General features: G+C 41.5%; 1 protein-coding gene across 4 annotated transcripts in view; it reads left to right on the forward strand.

The window, feature by feature from the left end:
- The window catches only part of LOC105493274 (mastermind like transcriptional coactivator 3), a 436,328-nt gene that overhangs the window by 242,383 nt on the left and 171,016 nt on the right, over positions 1-22,929 (forward strand). For all 4 annotated transcript variants that reach the window (XM_011760794.2, XM_011760797.3, XM_071093013.1 and 1 more), the window contains exon 2: positions 18,195-19,796. In XM_011760794.2, the coding sequence (XP_011759096.2) occupies positions 18,195-19,796 (1,602 nt within the window). The remainder of the gene's footprint in view (positions 1-18,194; positions 19,797-22,929) is intronic.

The raw sequence follows: 22,929 nt of genomic DNA on the forward strand, positions 1-22,929 counted from the left end.
TGAGTTGATGCTTCCCAGGTCTTTGATAATTGTTGCTATGCATTTCTTTCAGTGATGTTGAGATACGTGCATCAAAAGCTCCATGGACGTGTCGAGTATTATATATACCTGTTCATTAAACATTCATGCAGTTAGAGAAGTCACCACTGCAGAGGGCTGAGTAATTTCCTTAATGCTTTTCCTCGTGGTGGCCAACTGTTTTATAGACCTAATCTTACTAATCCTTTCCATGAGGTATAGTAGAGGTCAGATGTGAATATGCCTATTTTCAAATTAGGAATTGAGGTACAGAAAAGTTTAAAAGAGTGATCAGGGTCACAAAGCTGGTTCTACATCTGCCAAGGAACTCCAGTTTGAGTGCAGGAGTCCCATGCTAAGCCCCAGACCTCCATGCAAACCTCCAACTACTAGAGAACAGTAAGCTTCCAGGTTTAAAACATAAAAAGAAATTGCTAAATGTGATTCAGGGCGTACTACACATAATGTATTTCTGTGACACTTCATAGTAATGAGATAATTACCATGGGTACAGTATTAGAGTATACATATTCTGTTAAGTTACAGCTGCAAGAAATCAGTAATGACCATTATCCATGTTCATTCTCTGCAAATCTCAGATCGAAGTTAAGCTCAGAGTTCCAACAAACCTAAGACAAATTTTATAGTCATCATTTCTGCTGTTTACATGAAGTTTATGAATACAATAGACTCTCCCTAATTTAAACTAATTTGGGCAAACAGCTGTCTGAATTGAGAAGAATGTGAATTGAAGTATGGTAGTAAATATATACTGCATGTGATATATTTAAAAGTAACAACAGTAATTCAAACTAGACTGTTGAACTGTTAGTAAATAAACATCCTTGGGAAACTACTTAAATATCTGAGAAGAATTCATAATACATGTATCAATTGCTTATTTAAATTTGAGTCTGAGTTCTTGAGTTTTTGAGACTCATTTCTATATTAAGTAGGTTAAACATTCCCCTTATAACCTTTATTGTACCTATTCTTTTACACAGTAAGCTCTTTTTTTTGTACATAAGGATAAATATTCAGTTGGCCCTTAGCCAAGTTACAGCTAAATGCAAAATTAGCAGGAATTGAATTAAGCAGGTTTTACTACACAGTGTATAGAAATAGTGATAGACAAACTTATTCTTTTCAAAATCAGGACTTAGTTACATATTTTAGAAGAGAATATGTAAACATATGGTTTACATAAAGTTAAAAGGAAATCTAAAATGTCAGTTTGTTCATCTTCCAACTATACACAAGTAAACCTAGAGAGATTATAAAATTCTGGGCTGTTAGATCTATAGGGGACTTTAGAGCTTCTGTCCAGGGCAAAAATGGCAGCAGAGCATAGTCAACTGACTTCCAGAGAGGAGACAGCTTGGCCATGAGAGACATGATTCTAGGTCCCAGAGCCCCTGACTCTAAGCTTACAATAGGTCCACAATCCATCTGCTTATTCTAGGTAATACATGCAATGTGGACACCCAGAAAAAGTGGACGGCTTCTATGTGTAACTTGGTCCAGTATCTAATTACCCAAACTGACACGTTCAGATCCTTGATGTCACTTAAGGCCATTTACTCCAAACCATTCACAGGGAAGAAGAATAGTGCACAGTTGTATAAGTTAGCCAAGTTGTGATTGCCAGAATGGGATACAACATTGTTATCTGTGTCAGACAAGTGTTATGCACGAAGGGGAGCATTTTCTAGTAGACTCTTAGGAGCAAAATAAAAACATGCAACAGGCTGCAGATTCTTTTGAAATCAGGAGACTTGTGCATCTTTTGCATCCTCTGCACTCAGTTCAACACCTGACACCCAATGGGCCATCAAAAAGAAACGAATTCTTTTGAATGAATCATGTAATTTAAACACTTGGTTTTCTGGCGTTTTTATAAAAGATAATTGTGATTAGAATTCAAGTGTAATTGTTCTTTCATGTTTACCAAAGTCAAAAAACCTTTGCAGAAGAATGTAACGAATTCTTGCTCTCTGATGTAAAATAAGGATCTTATTCAGTAACTACCTGCCAAATTCAGCCGCCCATCAGAGTTAAGAGTGCCTTCCAGGGTGATTTTGAAAGTAAGTTATTGATTTGTATCCAGAGTCCAAATAGGGACTCTTAGAGCTGGAACAAACCTTAGAGATCATGTAGTCCAACCTCTCATTTTATAATTGAGGAAACAGAGGTCTAGAGAGGTTAAGGAACTGCTACCTGATCACATAATTAAGTTTATTTAGTTACTGTGCTTTGCTGAGATCTGGAAAACACCACATGCATATTTTTGCTTTTCAAGTTCCTGACATTTTCAGTTGTATACACTCACTGTATTTTTAAATACTGATAAGCATGTGAATGCAAACCTCATTTAGTCAAATCTGGCAGTGTGGGCAGTCTTCAGTGAAATCTATTACATTGCCTTGCTTGATACCTTTTTGTTCAACTCTTTTTGATGTGTGGTGTTTAGACAAAAGGTAACAAAATATTCAATGCAGTAAAAATCTTCCTTTCTGTCACATTCACATAACTTCAAAAATATCTCTAAACTCATCATTTGTTATTACCAAAAAAAAAAATTGCTTCTCAACTGAGACCAAGGTGAAAAAAACTCTGTCCCAGGGGAGTTTTAGAGAGCTATAACCATGCAAAAGCAGGTAGTTACAGAAAATATTATGCAAACTTAACTATAGCATTGTAATGGAAACTGCATAAATAATATCTGGATGGCTAGGTAAGAAAGATAAAACCATTAAAATACATACTTTTTACTCTACAGTTTTATAGTACATTTACGATGCACGACAATTTGAACAGAAAGTTGAGAAACTCTGAACCTGTTTTAGGCAAAGTGATTTATCGCATGAGGCACTGGGCTGGCACAGGAATCCTGACCATCATTCCTTGTTCTTCCTCTGAGTTACATTATGGCCCTGGTCTCTGTGCCTCGATTTTCCCACTGTGCATCTCTCTGCAGTCAGGTGGATTATGGATTATCATTGTAAAGTGACATTTACTAAGCTGCAGGGAACAAACACTTACTATTCAGAGCCTCCTAAAGTCATGGCAGGTTAACTTCTGCCTCCTCTGAGGTTTTGCTTAGAGTCATCTCTGACTATACTTCTTTGCTAATAGTTAAGAAGTGAATGTGAAGTTTATTCTGAATTTGGGAGATGAACACTTTTGAAAATATATACATGCTGGGCACGGTGGTATGCGCCCGTAGTCTCAGCTATTCAGGAAGCTGAGGCAGGAGGATCACTTGAGCCCAGGAATTTGAGGCCAACCTGGGCAACAGAGTGAGACCCTCATCTCAAAATAAGTAAATACATTAGTGAAAATAAGAATATACATATTGTTAAGCTCTGGACCAAGTAGCAGTTGTTGAGCTACTTGCCTCAAGACCAAGTTTCAGTTGTATTGTTACGTACATTAAGGATAGCATTGTCTATTTGCTTAACCAGCCATGCAGGAATGATATTGGATCATGTAATGGGCTGAGTTGTGTCCTCTCAGATTCATTTGCTGAAGTCCTACTCCCCAGTTTCTCAAAATGTGACAGTATTTGGAGATGGAGCATTTTAAGTTAAAATGAGGGTAGACCCTAACCGAAGATGACTACTATCTATATAAGAAGAGGAAATTTGGACCACAGGAAGACACCAGGAATGAGTGCTCACAGAGGGAAGACTGTGCAAGGACACAGTGAGAAAGTGGCTACCTGTAAGCCAAGAAGAGAGGCACAGGAGAAACCAACCCTGCAGACACCTTGATCTTGGACTTCCAGCCTCCAGAACTGTAAGAAAATTAATGTATATCGTTTGAGCCACCCAGTCTGTGGTATTTTGTTGTGGCAGCCCTAGAAAACTAATACAGATCACTTCGAATATTTTACCTTTTGTAACCAGCTATAACTGATTTTATTTTATTTTTTGAGATGCAGTCTCGCTCTGTCATCCAGGCTGGAGTGCAGTGGCACTATCTCGGCTCATTGCAAGCTCCGCCTCCCGGGTTCATACCACTCTCCTGCCTCAGCCTCCTGAGTAGCTCTGACTACAGATGCCCGCTATCACGCCTGGCTAATTTTTTTATACTTTTAGTAGAGACAGGGTTTCACCGTGTTAGCCAGGATGGTCTCGATCTCCTGACTTCATGATCCACCCGCCTCGGCCTCCCAAAGTGCTGGGATTATAGGCATGAGCCACCATGCCCAGCTCTATAACTGATTTTTATCATTACAAAATCAGAAGTTAGCATCAGAAGTGACCATTTTTCCTCCAGTGTCTCCTGAAACCTTCTGTATAAAGTCAAGACTTCTTACCGTGGCACACAAGGTCTATACAGCTCTTTCTTCTGCAGGCTTGTTTCTCCACACTTCCACCCTACACCCTGGCTCAAGCCAGACGCAACCACAGTCAGGCGCTGCATAACGACATTTCCGTCAATGACAGGCCGCATATATGATGGCGGTTCCACAAGATTATAACTCCACATTTTTCATATTTTTACTGTACCTTTTCTGTGTTTAGATATGTTTAGATACACAACAAATTACCATTGTGTTACAGCTGCCTACAGTATTCAGTACAGTAACGTGCTGTACAGGTTTGTAGCCTAGCAGCAATAGACCCCAAGTGTGTAGTAGGATATTAGGTTTGTGTGAATACACTCTGTGATGTTCACACAATGACAAAATCACTTAACACATTTCTTAGAATGAATCTTTGTCATTTAGCAAGTTTTCACTTAAAACCATGCTTCCTTCTCCTCTGGCCCAAGGTGGTGCTCTCTCTGCCTGGGCTCTCTTCACCTCACTATGAATGCTTAAGTTCTTGGGTTGTGTATCAGCCCCAGCAGGAAGCCTTACTTCATCTGGACTGAGTGGCATGTGGCCCTTTGTGCTCCCACAGCGTGGTCGCCTATGCCTACTGCAGACGACACTGTCTTTGCCCATCTGCATTTCTTTCCTCTCCATTCTGAAGGAAAGAGATTGGCTTTTGTTCAGTAGTGTGTCCCTATTGGCTGATACAGAACCCAGCACCCAGTAGATGTCAGTTAGTTAAATCTAAGCATGAGCAAATTTGTGCAAAATATTCCTTTAAAATATCTATTGAGAGCCAAACCCACCTAAGACACTGAGAGGACAGAGACATGTTCAAACCAAATTATTAGTTTCATTAGTTTGCTAGGGTTGCCAGTACCACACACTGGATGGCTTCAACAAGAGCAGTTTATTCCCTCATAAGGAGGCTAGAAGTCCAAAGTCAAGGTGATGGGAGGGTTTCTTCTGAGGCCTTGCAATGGTCTGAATGTTTGTCCTCCAGAATTCATGTGTTGAAACATAATCTCTGCTGTGGTAGTAAGAGGGTGGGGCCTTTGGGGAAGTGATGAAGTTATGATGACGTCATCTCCATGAATGGACTATTGCCTCCCAAAGGGCTGGAAGGAACTAGCTTAGGCCTTTCCCTTTGCTTTTCTGTGTTTTTGCCATGGGAGGACACAGTGTTCCGTTTTGCCTTTCTGTCCCTTCTGCCATGTGAGGATACCTAGATGGTGCCGTCTAATGAGCAGTGGATGTTCACCAACACTGACACTGCGAGTGCCTTGATCTTGGACTTTCCAACGTCCGGAGCTGTGAACAAGTAAATTTCTGTATAAATTGCCCAGTCTCAGCTATTTTGTTATAGCAGCACAGACAGACTAAGATGGGCATCTCCCCTTGGCTGGTGGATGGTCATCTTCTTATAAGAACACCAGTCATATCGGATTGGCACCCACTCTAATGACCTCATTTTAACTTAACCTCTGTGAAGACTCTGTCTCTAAATATAGTCACATTCTGAGATACTGGGCGTTAGAACTTCAACGTATGAAGTGGACACAGAATTCAGTCTCTGATTATCAGTCATGAGCACTGGCTTCACTGGTATTTACCACCTTTGTGTATCCCTAGACTGGACGTAGACTGCTACATTGCTGCACTTCTCCGGAAGGTTATTAGCCATAAAGATTCTGTAATAAGGTACATTTTTGTCAAGAAAGGGGTGTTTTGGAGTTTGTTGTTTTCAGAGGTTGGAGTAGGCTATTATATTGGGAATTCTGCAGCCCCAAGAATAAAGTCCTGGAGGACTAACATTATGAAATTACTGCAGAATTCATTGCTGAGGCTGGGCACCATGGTTTAAATCTCTAATCTCAGCACTTTGGGAAGCTTAGGTGGGAGGATCCCTTGAGCCGAGGCCTGGGTGACAGAGCAAAACCCGGTCTCTAAAAACAAAAATGTTTTAAAGAATTCACTGTGAACATTACTGTCTTCACTGGAAATTCCTATTCTGAAATGGCCAGTACTTGGTTGACCCAGGAAATTCAGTGGTCACGTGTCCAGTTCCTACCCAGGAGATGAAAACATTGGATCGGAAGGTTTTCTTCCTGTCTTAACTGCTCACTGGACTTTCAGGACTGGAAGAGGTCTGTGGATCACGATGAAGTCTTGCTGTCTTTTAGCTTCAGATTGGACACAGAGGTTTTAGGCTGCCACGTCTTAAAGGGGCACTAAAGGGTCCACCTGGGCTCAGCCTTGGTCACTGCCTGTACGCAATTGAAATCGCTGCCCACAGAAGTCAGTGAGGTTGTAGGGAAGAGGCTGTGTAAATGACTCTGACTGTTGCTATAACAACAGTACCTTGGTCTAATTTCTTTTGAAAAATGAATTTCAGCTGGTGGGATGAAGCCGAGCAGCTTCACCCCACAGATGAAAGCTCTGCCGCCAGGCGCCAGAGCTCTGCTGTGCAGACTGAATGTGTGGTGTGTACCTCCGCCTGGCTGAACATTTTCAGAACGGGTCAAATGACTCCCGTGTTTGCCTGTATGTGAGAACGTGCCTGTCTGTCTGTGGGTATCTTCACCCACGGGGGATTCATCCTGGAGAGAAAAATTCTCTCCTCCTGCCTTGGCTTCTGTTTATTAACAAAGTTACTCAAAAGACATGCAAATAATGACAGCTCCGTAATTGGTCAAAGAAGGCAAGTCCCTAAGCCCCTTCAGGTTTGGAGTAAAAATCTGTGGTGAAATGGAGAATGGTGGCCTGGGAATCAGATGCTGTCTAGAAACAAGAATTATGTCCTGTTTGCACGCTTACTGAGACGTGTGTGTGTGTGTGTTTCCAGGGGAAGGAGAGAGGGAGAGAATGAGAGAAACTGGAAATTCTCTTCCAGGAGGTAGCTCTTAGCTACCTGGTAGTACTGCTTTATGCAAACTGCAACTCACAAGAAAGGAAGAGCAATGTCTGGCCTCTTTGAGGGAAACAGGAGGCTTTTTATAGAGTAAGAGATCTTATTTCAATACTTTTGTTTTCCAAAGGGAGATAAACATGTGCTGGGATTTTATTCAAAAGCAGTGTCAAGTCTGGGCACCCTGGCTGTTCACATCCTGCTAAGCTGGTGCACCACTTCAGTGCTGTTGAGGAAAACAGTCTTCTGGAAGGGCTGAAAACAAAAATGAGAATTTCTTATTGAAAAGAAAGGACATTTTAAGTAAACAATGAAATAAAAAGATGGTTGAATCTTTCCCAAGGGAGAGAAAGTACTCAGCCTCCCTGACATATTGCTCCTTCCCGCCTCCCTCCTCCCAGAAAATAAACAAATCGAAACCTCACGCTTAGTTCTAACATGCCTATTCTTTGGTCTGTGTTGTTGGTGTAAGTCTCCAGCTGTGAATGATGCAGATAAGATCTGATCTTTTCATTTGCTGTCCTCCTCCCTTATGGGGAGGAAAGCCTTCCCTTTTTCCTCACCAGCCTCCTTTACCAGCATTTCTTTACAGCTCTAAATAAAAACCCATTAGGAATTTCAGATTGTAAGGTAAGGTCATGTATACAAGCATGTTTGAATAGAAAATGTATTCATGACTTCTAGTAGGAGATTATCAGGAGATATTCCTAAGGATATTGCTTCTTGTCCTTAAAAATAAATGTAATGTAATATGTGTGTGTATTTATGTATATGAAACAACAGAGCAGTACAGGGTTCAGATTGTGGAATGCTGATGGCAACTACCAGTCTCAGTGGAGCTTTCCCTACAGAAAGCTACTGAGTGAAGGAAGCTACCACTGGGATGCACGCATTTGCTCTCTTCTGAAGTTTTCAGGGCCGCAGCCATTATCACTTCTCAAACACATGCTAAATTTGCAGAGTGACATCTTTCCTTGTAGAGGAAGCACAAGGCTTTTCTGTGAATCAGCCAGATCTGACTCAAAGACACGAACACATCCGCTTTAGAGCATCATGACACAGGTGTCTAAAACACTTTCCCAGAATTTCTAAGCATGTTTGCTGCAGTTTGATTGAGACAGAAGTCATCAGATGCGAAATAGCAGATTAGGTGAGAGCATACATTTGAGAGGCAGGCACCACTGAGTAGGGCTGTGCTATGTGCCCTAGGACAAACTACTTGTCCTCTCTGAACCCATTCCTGTCAATTAGGTTATTGTGAGGATTAATCAAGGTAAGATATGTAAAGCACTTAGCTCAATGCCTGGCTGGTTAGCTCTCAATTAGAATATTGTATGACAATAATATATTGAAACATTTAGTAAGCAGTGAGTCAACTTCTCTGATAAAAACTTAGAAGTTTAGAGCATTCTACTGAAAACTATGTTAGATTTGAAAATCATATGGCCTTAGCATTTGCAAATATAACAGTCTTGCTTTTAATGAGTAGTTGATAATTTTGTTAACACCAGTTTAAACTGCATGTATAGAGTTTGTGAAAAACTTTGTAACTTCAGATACAAAGACTATACAGGATTCATGTGACTTGTGATGAAAATATAATTTATTCATTCCATTGGGAGAAAGCCAGGAGCCTGTACAAACATTTATGTATTTGGAAATTTGGAGATTTGAGGGGATCTTGGAACTTAGAGTTTCTAAATGTGGAGAACTTCATCAGCCACTGCTCCTGATGTTTTATGATCCATTCCCAAGATATTGTTGTGCATTCAGTTGGTACTTATTATATGTTTAAGCCTAATTAAAGGATAAAAACATACCTAAAAATTCAGCTACACCCCCAAAAAAGATTTAAAATGTTTTTAAAGAGTAAGTAAATCAGGATGTTGCTTTAGCACTTACAACTGGAATTGGATGGGCATTCATGTTCCAAACATTGAAAAGAGGCACCATCAGCCTTATGTACTTTCAAGACTTTTTGGGAATAGAGTTTTAAATGTGACCCATAGTAGAAAGAAAAAAGATCATGGTCATTTCTAAAAATAACCTCAAAGTACCTCAAAATGTTTTGAGTGGTTCTGTCCCCCTGGGCTGGGGGGTCCGCAGTGCCGCCGTAGTCCCTTGGGGCTCTGCAGCTGTTAATTCACATGCCCACTAAGAGGGTGAGGCCCCTTTAAAGAGGATCCTTTTCTTCCTGGAGGATTTCAGAATGGAGATTTTTAACTGCTTAGGCTGACATCCCCTCCAGAGATCCAGCATTTCCCACTGACCAGGTGCAGGGAAGCTGCATCATCTGGGATGGTCGAAAGCAGAGGTTTCAAACACTTGGCTCTTATGGCAATATTATATGTGATATGTACAGATTATATACATAATTTTAAAACTCATATTCAAATTCATTTACTCATAGAGAATAAAGTTGTTTTCTCCCTAAGTGATGTTAGGAGTCTATAAGGTTGCCAAGGGAGGCTTCGGGAGTTGTAATAAGATTTTTCTTTTTCTTTTCCTGTTAGTCTGCACTGCACACAGATCTCTCTAAAACAAATGTATCCAACTTTTTTTCAACGTATGTTTGGCATGTGGTCACTTTCTGGCATGGGCTTCGCTCTGGGGAGTGAGCTGAGCCTTCAGCACCTGGCGCAGAGCCCAGCACACAGACACAGAGCACTCCTCAGTTCCCTGAATGAAAGTGAAAGGAAGTATACAGTGTGGAGGGGGAAATGGTCAGGGATATTACTGTATTCAGAGAAACCTAAAATGTTTTAAAAATATACATTTTTATGAAAAATATTCTAGAAATCCAGCAAGCTTCTGCAGAATTCAGAATCCTCTGAGGTTTCAAAAAGCCCCAACTAGAGCACTGTTTCTTGGTTCTGTTTATGAGAGCCCCCGTCGTATCACCAGTCAACTCAGGAACATTTTGTAGTGACATTGGGTTTGTACATGTATGCATACTTAAAAAAAATCACACCATCAACCTCACAGTGTCGGAATCCAACAGAATTATCAATCTAGATCAAAATTTCTAAAAGCTGGGGAATCCTAAACCAGCAGCCGCAGAAGAATCAGGTTTTTATTCAGTTTCTTTAGATACCTGTGCCCCCACCTTGTGTCCCAATCTGGGGCTACTTAATTAGAAACTATGAAGGTGGGACCAAGAAATCTAAATTTTTAACAGCTTCTCAGGTCACTAGTTACATTAAAGTTGGAAAATTACTAAAGAAAAGCAAACCTCAAAATAACTCTCCAGATCCTTTCTAAGGGCACTTAAATCTAGAAGACAGTTCTGGAAATGTTTTGCGCGCTCTTCGTATTCTACTAATTAAAATATCTAACACATGAGTATTCTGGGTCATTCATTAAATAAGCAAGTCAAATTCATCCATGTGTTCATAGGCTTATTACCTGCTGGTAGAATGGAAAGAGAATAAGCATGTGATAATTGATTCCAGTGAATCATCTTCTAGTTTGACCAGAACAGATCAAAATGACCAAAATGTTCTCTTTGAGCCTCTAAATTAGTTATAGCATCTGAAAGCTAAGACTCTCTCTTATCTTCAAGCCTTGGGAAAGAGTTGTATCTCTACCAGCTAGTGAAGAAAGCTCACTCACACTTTTGGTTGAAGAGGGTTAAGCTATAGTGGGTGAGAACCACTTGAAGCCTTTGTATGGAAATTTAAAATTCAAGCCTGAAAATAAGCAGCGTTTGGGGTTTACATACATGTGAAAACATGTGCCATGGTAATGTCGCTTAAAGTCTCTGGATTTCAGCTTCAGTTTTCTTTTCCACAAATCACTTCATATGTTCTGTAGTGGTTCTCATCAGGGATTCCCTGGACCCTTAGAGTCCTCAAAAATATTAAGAAGGAGATGGTCCATTTTCAGTATTTTAAACTAACCAAAAGAAATTGTACGTTTATTCTGAGAACACTATGCAGTCCAATGTTTTCAAGAGCCTGCTTTGGGGATCAATTACACCAACTCATTGTGGTTATTTGAGAGCCCTTTTTAGCATTCATTCATTCATCCATGAAGGAAAATAGTTATACTGTGATATGAATTAGAATGTCATGGAGGGTCTCTTAACCAACATCAGGAGTTGTAGGAAATGGCTGTCAAGAGAGACTACAGAGTAGGTAATGTCTAAACTGAATTGTAAAGGACACATAGAATTGGTCAGGTGAAAAAGCTGGATACGTGTAAAATATGCAGAGGCTCAGAAAGAGAGAAAACAATTGTGGTATGTCCTGGGCACTGCAAATAATTAAGTATAGCTGAGAGTTTGGAGTTGAGTGGGGTTGCGGAGTAAGTGGGGGAAGATTAGAGGTAATGGCTAAGCCTGGAGAGTTTAGCTGGGATGAGGATTCAGTTGAAGGGCCTGTGTGCCAGACCTGAATGATGCTGAAGACGGTGGACAGCTTTAGAAAAGCTTAAAGTGAAGGACGGGCATGATCATATTCACAATGTATAGAGAAAACCACAGCCACGATGCAGAGAATGGGTTGGAGGTGGTGAGACTCACGCTGGTCAGGAGCTGCTACAGAAATTCATGAGAGAAATGAGACTCTGAACGAGGTAGTGGCATTGGTGGCGGAAGATGAGACTAAAATTCATAGAATGGATAGTTCTTGAGGTTTAATTGGGTGTGGGTGGCGGGGAAAGGCTGGAACAAAGGAAGATCCCTGAAAGCACAGTCTGAGAAAGCATATCACAGGTGGCATCAGAAACCCATGCCTTTGATGGGGGCAGGACTGTGTTTTGTCCAGTCCTGGATGAGGGTGCAGTATGCCTTATGGAGGAGTCAGACCTGAGTTTGAATTTGAATCTGGGTTTAGCCATCTTCTGCCCAGCCCCCTGCATTCTGTAATTTCAGACACACTACTTAACCCACGATGCCTCTGCAAGATGGTTGTAATAAAACCTATCTTTTAGAATCACTGGGAGCAGAGAGAAGGAATATGGTGGTTTACTGGAGTTGGACATTAGACATTGAATGTCTTCCATCTTAGAGTCTTCATTATTAATAGTAGCATCACTATCTTTATTCCCAAGCTCTGTGATCCTGCCCAACTTCATGCAAAATCAGGGACAGGACAGTAAGAGTTTCTTTGACTTGCCAGCACCGCTAAAAAGTCTAAAAGCCAGCACCTCTAAAAAGAATAAAAGACCTCTTTGTCATGGACACTCTGGCCCATGGAACACCTCAAGAATCTGCTAGTATTGGGGGCCCCTATGTCAGCAGAGGCCTGGTAATGTTAGCCGTGCTCCTCCTTGCTGTGGGTGTCATGCACCCTCGCCCACCACACCCCCTCCAAAACACTGCCCCTTTCCCTATAGAACCATCTGGCCAGCACATGGCCTGCCCCACATGTTTGTGGTGAGGATAAAATGTGATCCTGTGTGAAAGTTCTTTGTAATTCCAAAGGCACAGCTATTCTTATTACTACTGGTTTGGACATAATGCACAACCCTCCCACTCCCCATTCTGTCTCTCTCTGCCTCTCAGTTTTACTGTCTGTCTTTCTCTCTCTCTCTCTCTCTCTCTCTCACTCTCTCTCACACACACACACACACACACCAGTTTCACAGAAACACAAGCCATCAAGCCGCACTGTAAATGAGGGACTTGCGCTGGAGCCATTATGGAAGAGGAATTGTTTCCTTCAGAGTAATTGACACATGATAGCAGCCCATATTGTCGTAGGCATTGGATGAACAGCATACTTCAGCTCCTGGCACCACAGCTTCACCTAATGGGAGAAAACATTTATGTGTAATAATAGTAATACAAGAGCAAGGAGGCTGATGCTCAGGAAAGAGTTTCTGTGATTCTTCCACGAGGGTGCAGTCATACTAAGAGGCTTCGGGCTTTGCAAGGCAGAAGGGCCAGGGACTTCCTAAGATAAGGCTATGTGGGATGAGACACTGCCCTGAGTCCTGAGGAGAGGAGGGTCACAGGAACATTTCTCTGTGCACAGCCAGGCATTCCCATGTTCTCTGAGCAGGGAGCTTGTGAATCAGCCTTCTCAGCCACATAGCTGGTTCTGTGTCTCCCTCTCCGCCTCCCTCTGTCTCCCATGAGAAACATAAAGAGAATTAGACTCCCAGACCACCTTTCCATATAGCAAAGGATGATGAGGCAGACAGAAGGGATGCTAAGATTGCTCTGCTATTTTGGACTTAACAAAACATAAAAATCACAGCGCAGCATCTTCAATAATGTCTATCTTATATTCCAAACTGCAGATACATGAAATATATAAATCAAGATTTGGGTTAAAGGGGCTTGCGGTGGAGAACTTTAGGCCCTGGAGGAAAGGGAACACTTGGAGGCTCCAATCAGGTGGCATGTTGAAAATGATTCAAACCTCAACGATCTAGCCTCTGCTCTTCTACAATCTAGGACATGAATGCATTAGCACTTGGACTTGGACTTGAATTGCAAATTTAATTTTTGTTGTTCATATTTAAAAAGCTACACCAGATGCTTGGAAAACATTAGGGTTTTGCTGGCTAGAGAACAGAAATATTCTACCTATTTGTGTTTTGAAGATCCAGTAAGCATTCCTTCTCAGCTGCAGTTGTAACTATTTGTATCACTGAATTTTGAAAATGGTAAAGCTAAGCCTTCGTAGGTGTTTACTGGTATCAGGTGTGAGGCTAAATGCTTTCTACATTATTTCATTTAACCTCAGACTCACGGTAACTCTATGAGCTAGTTATTACTGACCCACTTTGCAGATAAGGAAACCAAGGCTCAGGAGAGTTTAAGTAAGTTTTCCAGGATTCATTTATTCAACATGTATTTATTGTCTACTCTGAGCTACTGGAAACCCAGTAGTAAACAAAATGGAAGAATCCCTGCCTTCATGTAACTTATATTCTAATGGAAGGTATCATAGCCAACATTTCTCAAGACCCAGACAATATTGATATGTATTAGCTCTTAGGTAGGTGATGTTGGATTTGAACTCAAGCATTCTAACTCCAGAGCCAGTGCTCCTCTTTCTCTAATTCTCACTGTACTGCCTCACCCAGCAGCCCACTCAGCCATAGGAGGTGAAACTTGGGGTCCCAGCCAGACCTGCCTGGCTCTATGGTCTTGGCCACCACCGTTTTATAGAGAAACAAATGGACCAGCTTTGTTTACTTCTCTGTCCTGCTCCATTCATTACATGACCTGGAACAGTCATGGACTTAGACTTTCTAAAATCGAGTCAGTTCATTGTTAAGACAAATGCTTATGTTTTGAAGGTTAACATTACTCCAGGAGGTGTTAAAAGCCCTAACTCTCGTTTCCTTTATGTCCTGAAGCTGTGGTATTTGACCATGCCGCTATGTTTGGAGCTATGTTCAAGTATCTTCCATACTTCTCATCAAAACCATGGTATCTTGCTTTGTCCAATAAATAAGATCATTTTCTAGCAGTTTCTATGTAATACAATGAGTTGAGCCAGTATTTTTTTTTTTTTTTTTTTTTCATCAAATTCCAATGTGTTCCTGTTAGGGCCTTGTGTTCAGCAGTTTGAGGGCCTCTACCAAATGACTATGGGCTGTGTCTGATGTTGTAAAAATATAAGATTTAGGAATAAGGGTTAGACTGGATTTTTACTCAAGGACCCTTTCTACTCTGTTTACTTTTATTTCTTTTTCTTTTTTTTTTTTTTTTTTTTGAGACAGAGTCTCACTCTGTCACCAGGCTGGAGTGCAGTGGCACAATCTCAGCTCACTGCAGCCTCTACCTCCCAGGTTCAAGTGATTCTCCTGCCTCAGCCTCCCGAGTAGCTGGGACTACAGGCATGTGCCACCACCCCAGCAAAATTTTGTATTTTTAGTAGAGATGGGGTTTCACCATGTTGGCCAGGATGGTCTCAATCTCTGACCTCGTGATCTGCCCACCTCGGCCTCCCAAAGTGCTGCGATTACAGGCGTGAGCCACTGCACCCGGCCATACTTTTCAAATATAATCATCTACTTATGAGAAAGCACCTAGCAGTAAAATGACACTTCTTGAACTTTACCACATCTCCACATTGGTTTTATTACCCATGGTGCTCCTCTAGAGGCCCGGTAGTTTCACATGTGAGTGTTCAGGTGTCAGGGGCAGAGGGAATCCTACTCCTCTCTTGCACTGGTTCTGTAATACACAGCACCTTGCCAAGAATAAGAGAGTACCCGAGTGGAAAGACCACTGAGCCTTCTCTCTCCTACGCTGTCATTCTGCCTTCTGCCTGCAACTATGTAAAGTTACTGAAACCCCTTCTAACCCAGCCCAGTCACCCCTCTGTCACTCAGCAAGCATCTCCCCAGTAGCTACTCTATGCCAAGCTCTTTTACCATGCCCACATGCACTGGCCCTTTCTGGCAGAAGGGAAAGCAGCAGACAGATGAGTTAGGTTTGTAATTGATAAGTCCACAGAGTTAGCAAGACTTTTCTTAACTGGACTTTTAAAATGAGTCCAGTTAAGTGGATATAACACTCTTTAGGGTAAGAGATCTATCACTTCCAAAACCAGGAATGTAGAGGCTGGAATCAGGCATTCCTTATGGTCAATGGGGCTGCCTCCTGCTCGGATTTAAACTCTTCTCGTAGCCCCTACGAATTAGGCAATAGAATGATTCATTCCGTTTGCAATTGTTTGTTAACCATTGCTATGAACACGAGGACTGGGTGCAGCCCTGTGGATACACAGTAAGCACATCAGCCACAGTTGCTACCTTCTTGGAGCTCACCAAACAGACACTTAAGCAGCTGCCCCAAAGCATGATAAAAGCTATGGTAGTAAAGTACAGACTGCTTGGAAAGACCCATTTCAGGACATCCAACCTAGTATAGTTGGTCAAGGAAGGCACCTGACATAGCTGGGCTGGGGAAGGGTATAAGAGAAGACTTCCTAGAGTAAGTGAAATCTAAGATCTGACCTGAAAAATAAGCAGCTGTTACCCAGGGGAAGAGGAGAGGGAGCGGGAGGATGTTCCAAGAAAACAAAACAACATGGACAATGCCCTAGAGGCAGAAGGAAGCTTAGCACCTTAAAGGTGATAGAATTCTAGGCTCTGAAGAGAAACCAGAATATCAGCACCTGTAAGGAACTAAAAGAGTTTCAAGAGAGTTTATGGAAAACGTAGGATAAGGGAGAAGAGGGGAGGAGATGCTGAAGAGAGAGGCAAAAGAGTGAGCCTGGAAAGATGAGCAGGAGCCAGGTGGTTTTGGCAAGAGTCAGTTTGGACTTTAACCTAAAGACGGTGGAAGTCGTTGCAGAGTTATACACAAGAAAGGAAGTGGTTTTTTTTGTTTTTGTTTTTGTTTTTTTTGGAAAATGTGGCATTATAAGGAGTAGATTAAGGGAACACAAAACAGTAAAAAAAATAGACAAAAGAGCAAATGAATGGAGGCAAAGCATAAAAGACCAGTTAGAAGATGGCGGCAACAATCTAGTAAGAGATAATGGTATCCTGGCCAAGGATAGTAACAGTAACGGAGGAAGGAGATGAGGGGGCACATTAGAATTATATTTTGGAGGTGGAATCCATAGGACTTGGTGATTGTTGATGTGGGAGGTTTCAAGAAAAATGCTCAAGTGTCTGACTTGGATAAATGGATAGATACTGAGATAGGGAACACTGATGAGGATCTTGTTTGGGTAACAAAGGATAATAAGCTCAGTGTTGAGACCTGTTGAGTTTTAGATGTCCATGAAATATCCAGTAGGAGAACATTGGATTTAGCGGAGCTGAGCACTAAATCCGGTGAGCCTGCTTCAGCTGTCTTCTCTAGGCTGACGACCCCAAAACAATGTACCCAGTCCAGCTATGTGAGCCTGGGAAGATGAGCATTTTTCGGGGCTGTCAGCCTAGAGAAGATATTTGAAGCTGTTGTAATCGAAGAAGTTGTCTAAGCAAGAACGCAGAGTGAGCAGCAGGAGAAAGAAAGCTTAAGACAAAACACTGAAGAATCCCATCCTTTAGGAGAAAGAAAGACTACATAAGAGATTGAGAAAGAGCTGGTGGAGAAAGGAGGAAATTGAGAAGAGTATGATGTTGTGGAAATCAATGGAAACGTGCTTTTAGAAAAGAGTGAGCCACTGTATCAAAAGGTGTTGAAAGGTGAGGTCACATAAGAACTTAAAGGAAGTTTGGGATTGCATTAAACATTAATTTTCAATTCTGTGCTATTTAGTACATGTATTAAATTCCATATTCTTAGAAGTTTTTATTTTAGCATTTTTTAAAATGTTGATTTAACTCCTTGATGTTTTCATTTAAGTTGTGGCAAGAATTTAGGATAGGTATTAACGTATTTTTCAAGTATGTTACATTTTGGTCCAAGTCTCATGTCTAGCATTCATGGTGACTCACACCTGTAATCCCAGCACTTAGGAAGGCTGAGGCAGGCTGATCACTTGAGGCCAGGAGTACCAGACCAGCCTGGCCAACAGGGTGAAACCCCATCTCTACTAAAAATACAAAAATTAGCCAGGCATGGTGGCCTGTGCCTGTAATCCTAGCTACTGTGGAGGCTGAGGCAAGAGAATCATTTGAACCTGGGAGGTGAGGGTCTCAGTGAACCAAGATAGCACCTCTGCACTCCAGCCTGGGCAACACAGCAAGACTCCGTCTCAAAAACAAAAAAGGAAAGAAAATAATAACAGATTGTTCTTCCTTGCTGAGAGGAGTATTGCCCTTATTAACTATCTCTTTTCTTTTGTTTCCCACCCTTCAATCTTTTGTTTGTTTTCTATCTCTTAGCCCTGTGAGCTCTGCTTTTAGATAAAACCTTTTCCCATACAATTTGAATTGCAGTGTTGCCTGATTTTGAAATTATAAGTATGACTTATTTCCTTTGTGTCGTAAACCTCTTAAAAGTTAGTTCATAGCAATGCACATCACAATCCTTAAAGAGTAAAATATGACTTTTAGTCATCCTCTTTCCTGTTTCTTTTCCAGCTACAAGAGACTGTGAAAAGGAAGTTGGAAGGAACTCGATCACCACTTAATGGAGACCAGCAGAATGGTGCTTGTGATGGGAATTTTTCTCCAACTAGCAAACGAATTCGAAAGGACATTTCTGCGGGGATGGAAGCCATCAACAATTTGCCCAATAACATGCCACTGCCTTCAGCTTCTCCTCTTCACCAACTTGACCTGAAGCCTTCTTTGCCCTTGCAGAACAGTGGAACTCACACTCCTGGGCTTCTAGAAGATCTAAGTAAGAATGGTAGGCTCCCTGAGATTAAACTTCCTGTCAACGGTTGCAGTGACCTGGAGGATAGCTTCACCATCTTGCAGAGCAAAGACCTCAAACAAGAACCTCTCGATGACCCTACTTGCATAGACACATCAGAAACATCTCTTTCAAATCAGAACAAGCTGTTCTCAGACATTAATCTGAATGATCAGGAGTGGCAAGAATTAATAGATGAATTAGCCAACACGGTTCCTGAGGATGACATACAGGACCTGTTCAACGAAGATTTTGAAGAGAAGAAGGATCCAGAATTCTCGCAGCCAGCAACCGAGACCCCTCTCTCCCAGGAGAGTGCGAGCGTGAAGAGCGACCCCTCTCACTCTCCCTTCGCACATGTCTCCATGGGATCTCCCCAGGCGAGGCCTTCTTCTTCTGGTCCTCCCTTTTCTACTGTCTCCACGGCCACTAGTTTACCTTCTGTTGCCAGCACTCCTGCAGCTCCAAACCCTGCAAGCTCACCAGCAAACTGTGCTGTCCAGTCCCCTCAAACTCCAAACCAAGCCCACACTCCAGGCCAAGCTCCACCTCGGCCTGGAAATGGTTATCTCCTGAATCCAGCAGCAGTGACAGTGGCCGGTTCAGCATCAGGGCCTGTGGCTGTGCCCAGCTCTGACATGTCTCCAGCAGAACAGCTCAAACAGATGGCTGCACAGCAGCAACAAAGGGCCAAACTCATGCAACAGAAGCAGCAACAGCAGCAACAGCAGCAGCAGCAGCAGCAGCAACAGCAGCAGCAGCAGCAGCAACACTCAAATCAGACTTCAAATTGGTCTCCCTTAGGACCTCCCTCTAGTCCATATGGAGCAGCTTTTACTGCAGAAAAACCAAATAGCCCAATGATGTACCCCCAAGCCTTTAACAACCAAAACCCTATAGTGCCTCCAATGGCAAACAACCTGCAGAAGACAACAATGAATAACTACCTCCCTCAGAATCACATGAATATGATCAATCAGCAGCCAAATAACTTGGGTACAAACTCCTTAAGCAAACAGCACAATATTCTTACTTATGGCAACACTAAACCCCTGACCCATTTCAATGCAGACCTGAGTCAGAGGATGACACCACCAATGGCCAACCCCAACAAAAACCCCTTGATGCCATACATCCAGCAACAGCAACAGCAGCAGCAACAGCAACAGCAGCAGCAGCAGCAGCAGCAGCAGCAGCCACCACCTCCACAGCTCCAGGCCCCCAGGGCACACCTGAGCGAAGACCAGAAACGCATGCTTCTCATGAAGCAGAAAGGAGTGATGAATCAGCCCATGGCTTATGCTGCACTTCCATCCCACGGTCAGGTAAGTGTAAAAGTGAGACACTTTGAGTGGTGCATTTCAGACTGTTAATGTGTGATGCTCTACGAGCTTCCACTGTAGTTGGGTCTAATTGCCTGCAGAAAGCCTCTCTATACATCCTCAGATAGTGGCCAGTTTTGGAGGGTTCTTTTTCAATTTCTCCTAAGAGATGGAAAAGGGTGGCATGATAAACTTTCTTATATTTCAATGTCTAGGAATCAAACTTCTTTTATTCCCAACTGCAGATAAGAATTACATAAAATTCTCACTCTGAGGGAGGGAGGCTGCAGAGGTCACTCCACCAAACATGGCACTACCTCTGTAGCTTCTCTCCCAGCTCGCATGATCCTAGGCTCTGGGTGGTGGGAAGCGGGGGACATTCAGGGCTATCTATAACCGTTTTATAAGGCCCTGAGCAGCCTTCAGCTGTCTTACTGAATTATGAATAATGGGAAATTTGGCTTGTTGATGTTCAAATATAGGAGAGCTTTCTGGATTTTCAAAGCGAAGTGGAGAGTAGATTTTTGTAGGACCTCATAATGTTTAAACACTTGCTGCTAGACCAGCAACAGTTGGAAGCTGGTTTGATCTTCTTACTTGGGAGTGCAATGAAACCTCTCTGATTCATTCAGCTCTATTTCCGGAAAATGTGATGGTGATTATATCTTAGTGCTGTGTTAAAATAAAGTCTCCACTTTCTCACTGGCCTTCTTCATGGGAGGTTGGGCTCTCGGTGTGCATGGTAAAAAATGAGCAGCAACCAGTCGGGAAGTGAATAGTCACTGACAAGCATTTCACTCTCTTCATCCTGACCAGTGGCAAACAGCCACAGCTCCTTTAGTATAACATTTTTTCTACCCTGAAGGAGAGAGTGGGGAAATGCCCATTAGAGCGACTCCCCCTGCCCCACATGGATGAATTCAAGAGAGATCATCTTACTGCCAGTTGCTGTGCTATGCCTCAATTCTTCCAGGATGCAGACACAGTCATTTTACTTGGAGAATTTGCAGAAAAGTCTTTGCTTTAGAGGCCCTCATGTCTAAACAGGTTCTAACTAGTGCTTGGATAGGTGTCCACAATTGAGTACTTTAGAAGCAGTGGGAAATAACGCAGGCAGATCTTGCCTCACTTGGTTATTTGCATCTTGTAGCTCCTGGAGTGCCCCACCCCACCCCTGAAACTCCAAGCTTGATGGAGCTGCAGGGCTGGAGGTGGTGCTGGCCTGCAGAGACAGGCCTGAGCTCTGTGGCTTCATTCTTGTCCTCAGCCTTACAACCCCCAAACCTCACAGTGGCTTGTTGTCTGCACATGCCAGCCAGCTCTAAAGATTCCATCTGGATAAATAAAAGTATAACTTGGTTTACATTGACTGCAATCAGTAGCTGGTAGAAAAATATCATTGAAATGTGAGCTTTTATGTATTATCTTAGTTTCATTAAGAATATATACCATTGGGGAAATACAGCATTTTATACACTTCCAGATTAAGTTCTGAAGTAGGCAGAAATACAGGCAGTATACATGGATGTTTGTGGTAGCCCAGTGTGTCAGAAGGTTTATGAGATCACAAGCTGTCAGAATGGTCGGTCTGTTGTTAATACAAATTGTGCTTCTACATTCGCTGTTTTTACACTAGCTACAGTAGAGTATTTCCTTCAAGCCAGACCAAAGATGAATAATTAATCCCAGTTCACAGGCTCTGCAGACATGTGAGTGCAGTGATGCACCCACCCTCACCCCCACTAAATGTCTTTCGAAATGTGCCAACTTGGGACAAAGTTCCTGTCTTTGTGGGAACATGGATTTTAAGGGTACTTCTTTCAGGTCCTTATGCCTGACGAGCTGTGAGTCACTGAAGCTGGTAGCTGCAGAGGTCATGTTTTGAAAGAGCTCAGTCAGCTGAAGAAGGAAAGTGATGTTTTTCTGGATTAAATCTGTGTGCTCCTCCTCTCTTCTCTCGTCTCTCGAAGTATTTTCAGTGTGGACAGAATATTCCTTTGTGAGTCCTCATTAGAATAATCACTTCTTAACCTCATAAAAACTCATCAGGTAAAAGCGTGCTTTTTAATGAAATATTAACTCACCACTGTTTGAAACAAGCTTCAAAATACATGTATAAACATGTGAATATCTTTCTGCAAACATATCATTTATTTCATGTTTTTATCTGATTGTGAAGCAGTATTTACATAGTTCTCAGAATAGTTCATTACATTATATGCGGGTACATTCCACAAATATGAGCACGAATTGCAGGTGCGATATAAAATATAATTATACATAGGTTTAGTTCAGTTTCGTTTTCTGCTGTTGCTAGTGAAAACTCACTTTATTCTTTGTTGATCACAATGACCATGATCAACATTTCGTTTTAATGAATGACTTGAGCAGCAAAGCCTTTTAGGCACATTTATTTCAAGAAAATTGTCTTCTACAGATGTTTACTTATTTGGAACATTTGTATAAAATTCCATCTCTCTCAGAAATGAATAGAAATGTGCTTACTTCCTGTATATTTCAAAAAAGAGGGAAACAAAAATAGAAACAAAAGATATTTCAAAATTTTGAATGTGTTTTATCTAGTAATTCCATTTCTCAGAATTTACGTGTTATTCTTCTTGGTCAGATGGTTGAAGAAAGTTTATGCTCATGGTGTTATTTATGATAGTGAAAAACTTGATCTAAAAATAAGTATTTTGGAAAAATAAATATGTACATGACATTCATGATATAAATAAATGACTAATCATATGGAAATGCCTTATAATATGAATAAAATAGACCGTAAAACAATTTATATGTTACAATCCAAATTGTGACTTTTAGTATGTGTAGAAAAATACTGAATAACTGAAATGTTATTTTAGGAATTCTAAATACTGAATTCCTAAAATGTTAGGAATGATATTTATTTCTGGCTGGAAAAATTATGAGTGATTATTGTTTTCCTCTTTATATTTAACTGAATTTTGTAAACTTTCTATCGTACATGTATGTTAATTCTACCCTCTGCGAAAATACTTTTTTAAGGAAGGGAAACTCCCTGTTTAAAAGAGTTTACCCTTCGTTAATTCTTTTTTTTTTTTATTCTTAGTTGAATTGATTTGCCAGTGGGATTGAGGCAATATCATTATTT

Source organism: Macaca nemestrina, chromosome 3 (genome assembly GCF_043159975.1).
Source record: "Macaca nemestrina isolate mMacNem1 chromosome 3, mMacNem.hap1, whole genome shotgun sequence".
In the NCBI taxonomy this organism is placed as follows: Eukaryota; Metazoa; Chordata; class Mammalia; order Primates; family Cercopithecidae; genus Macaca; species Macaca nemestrina.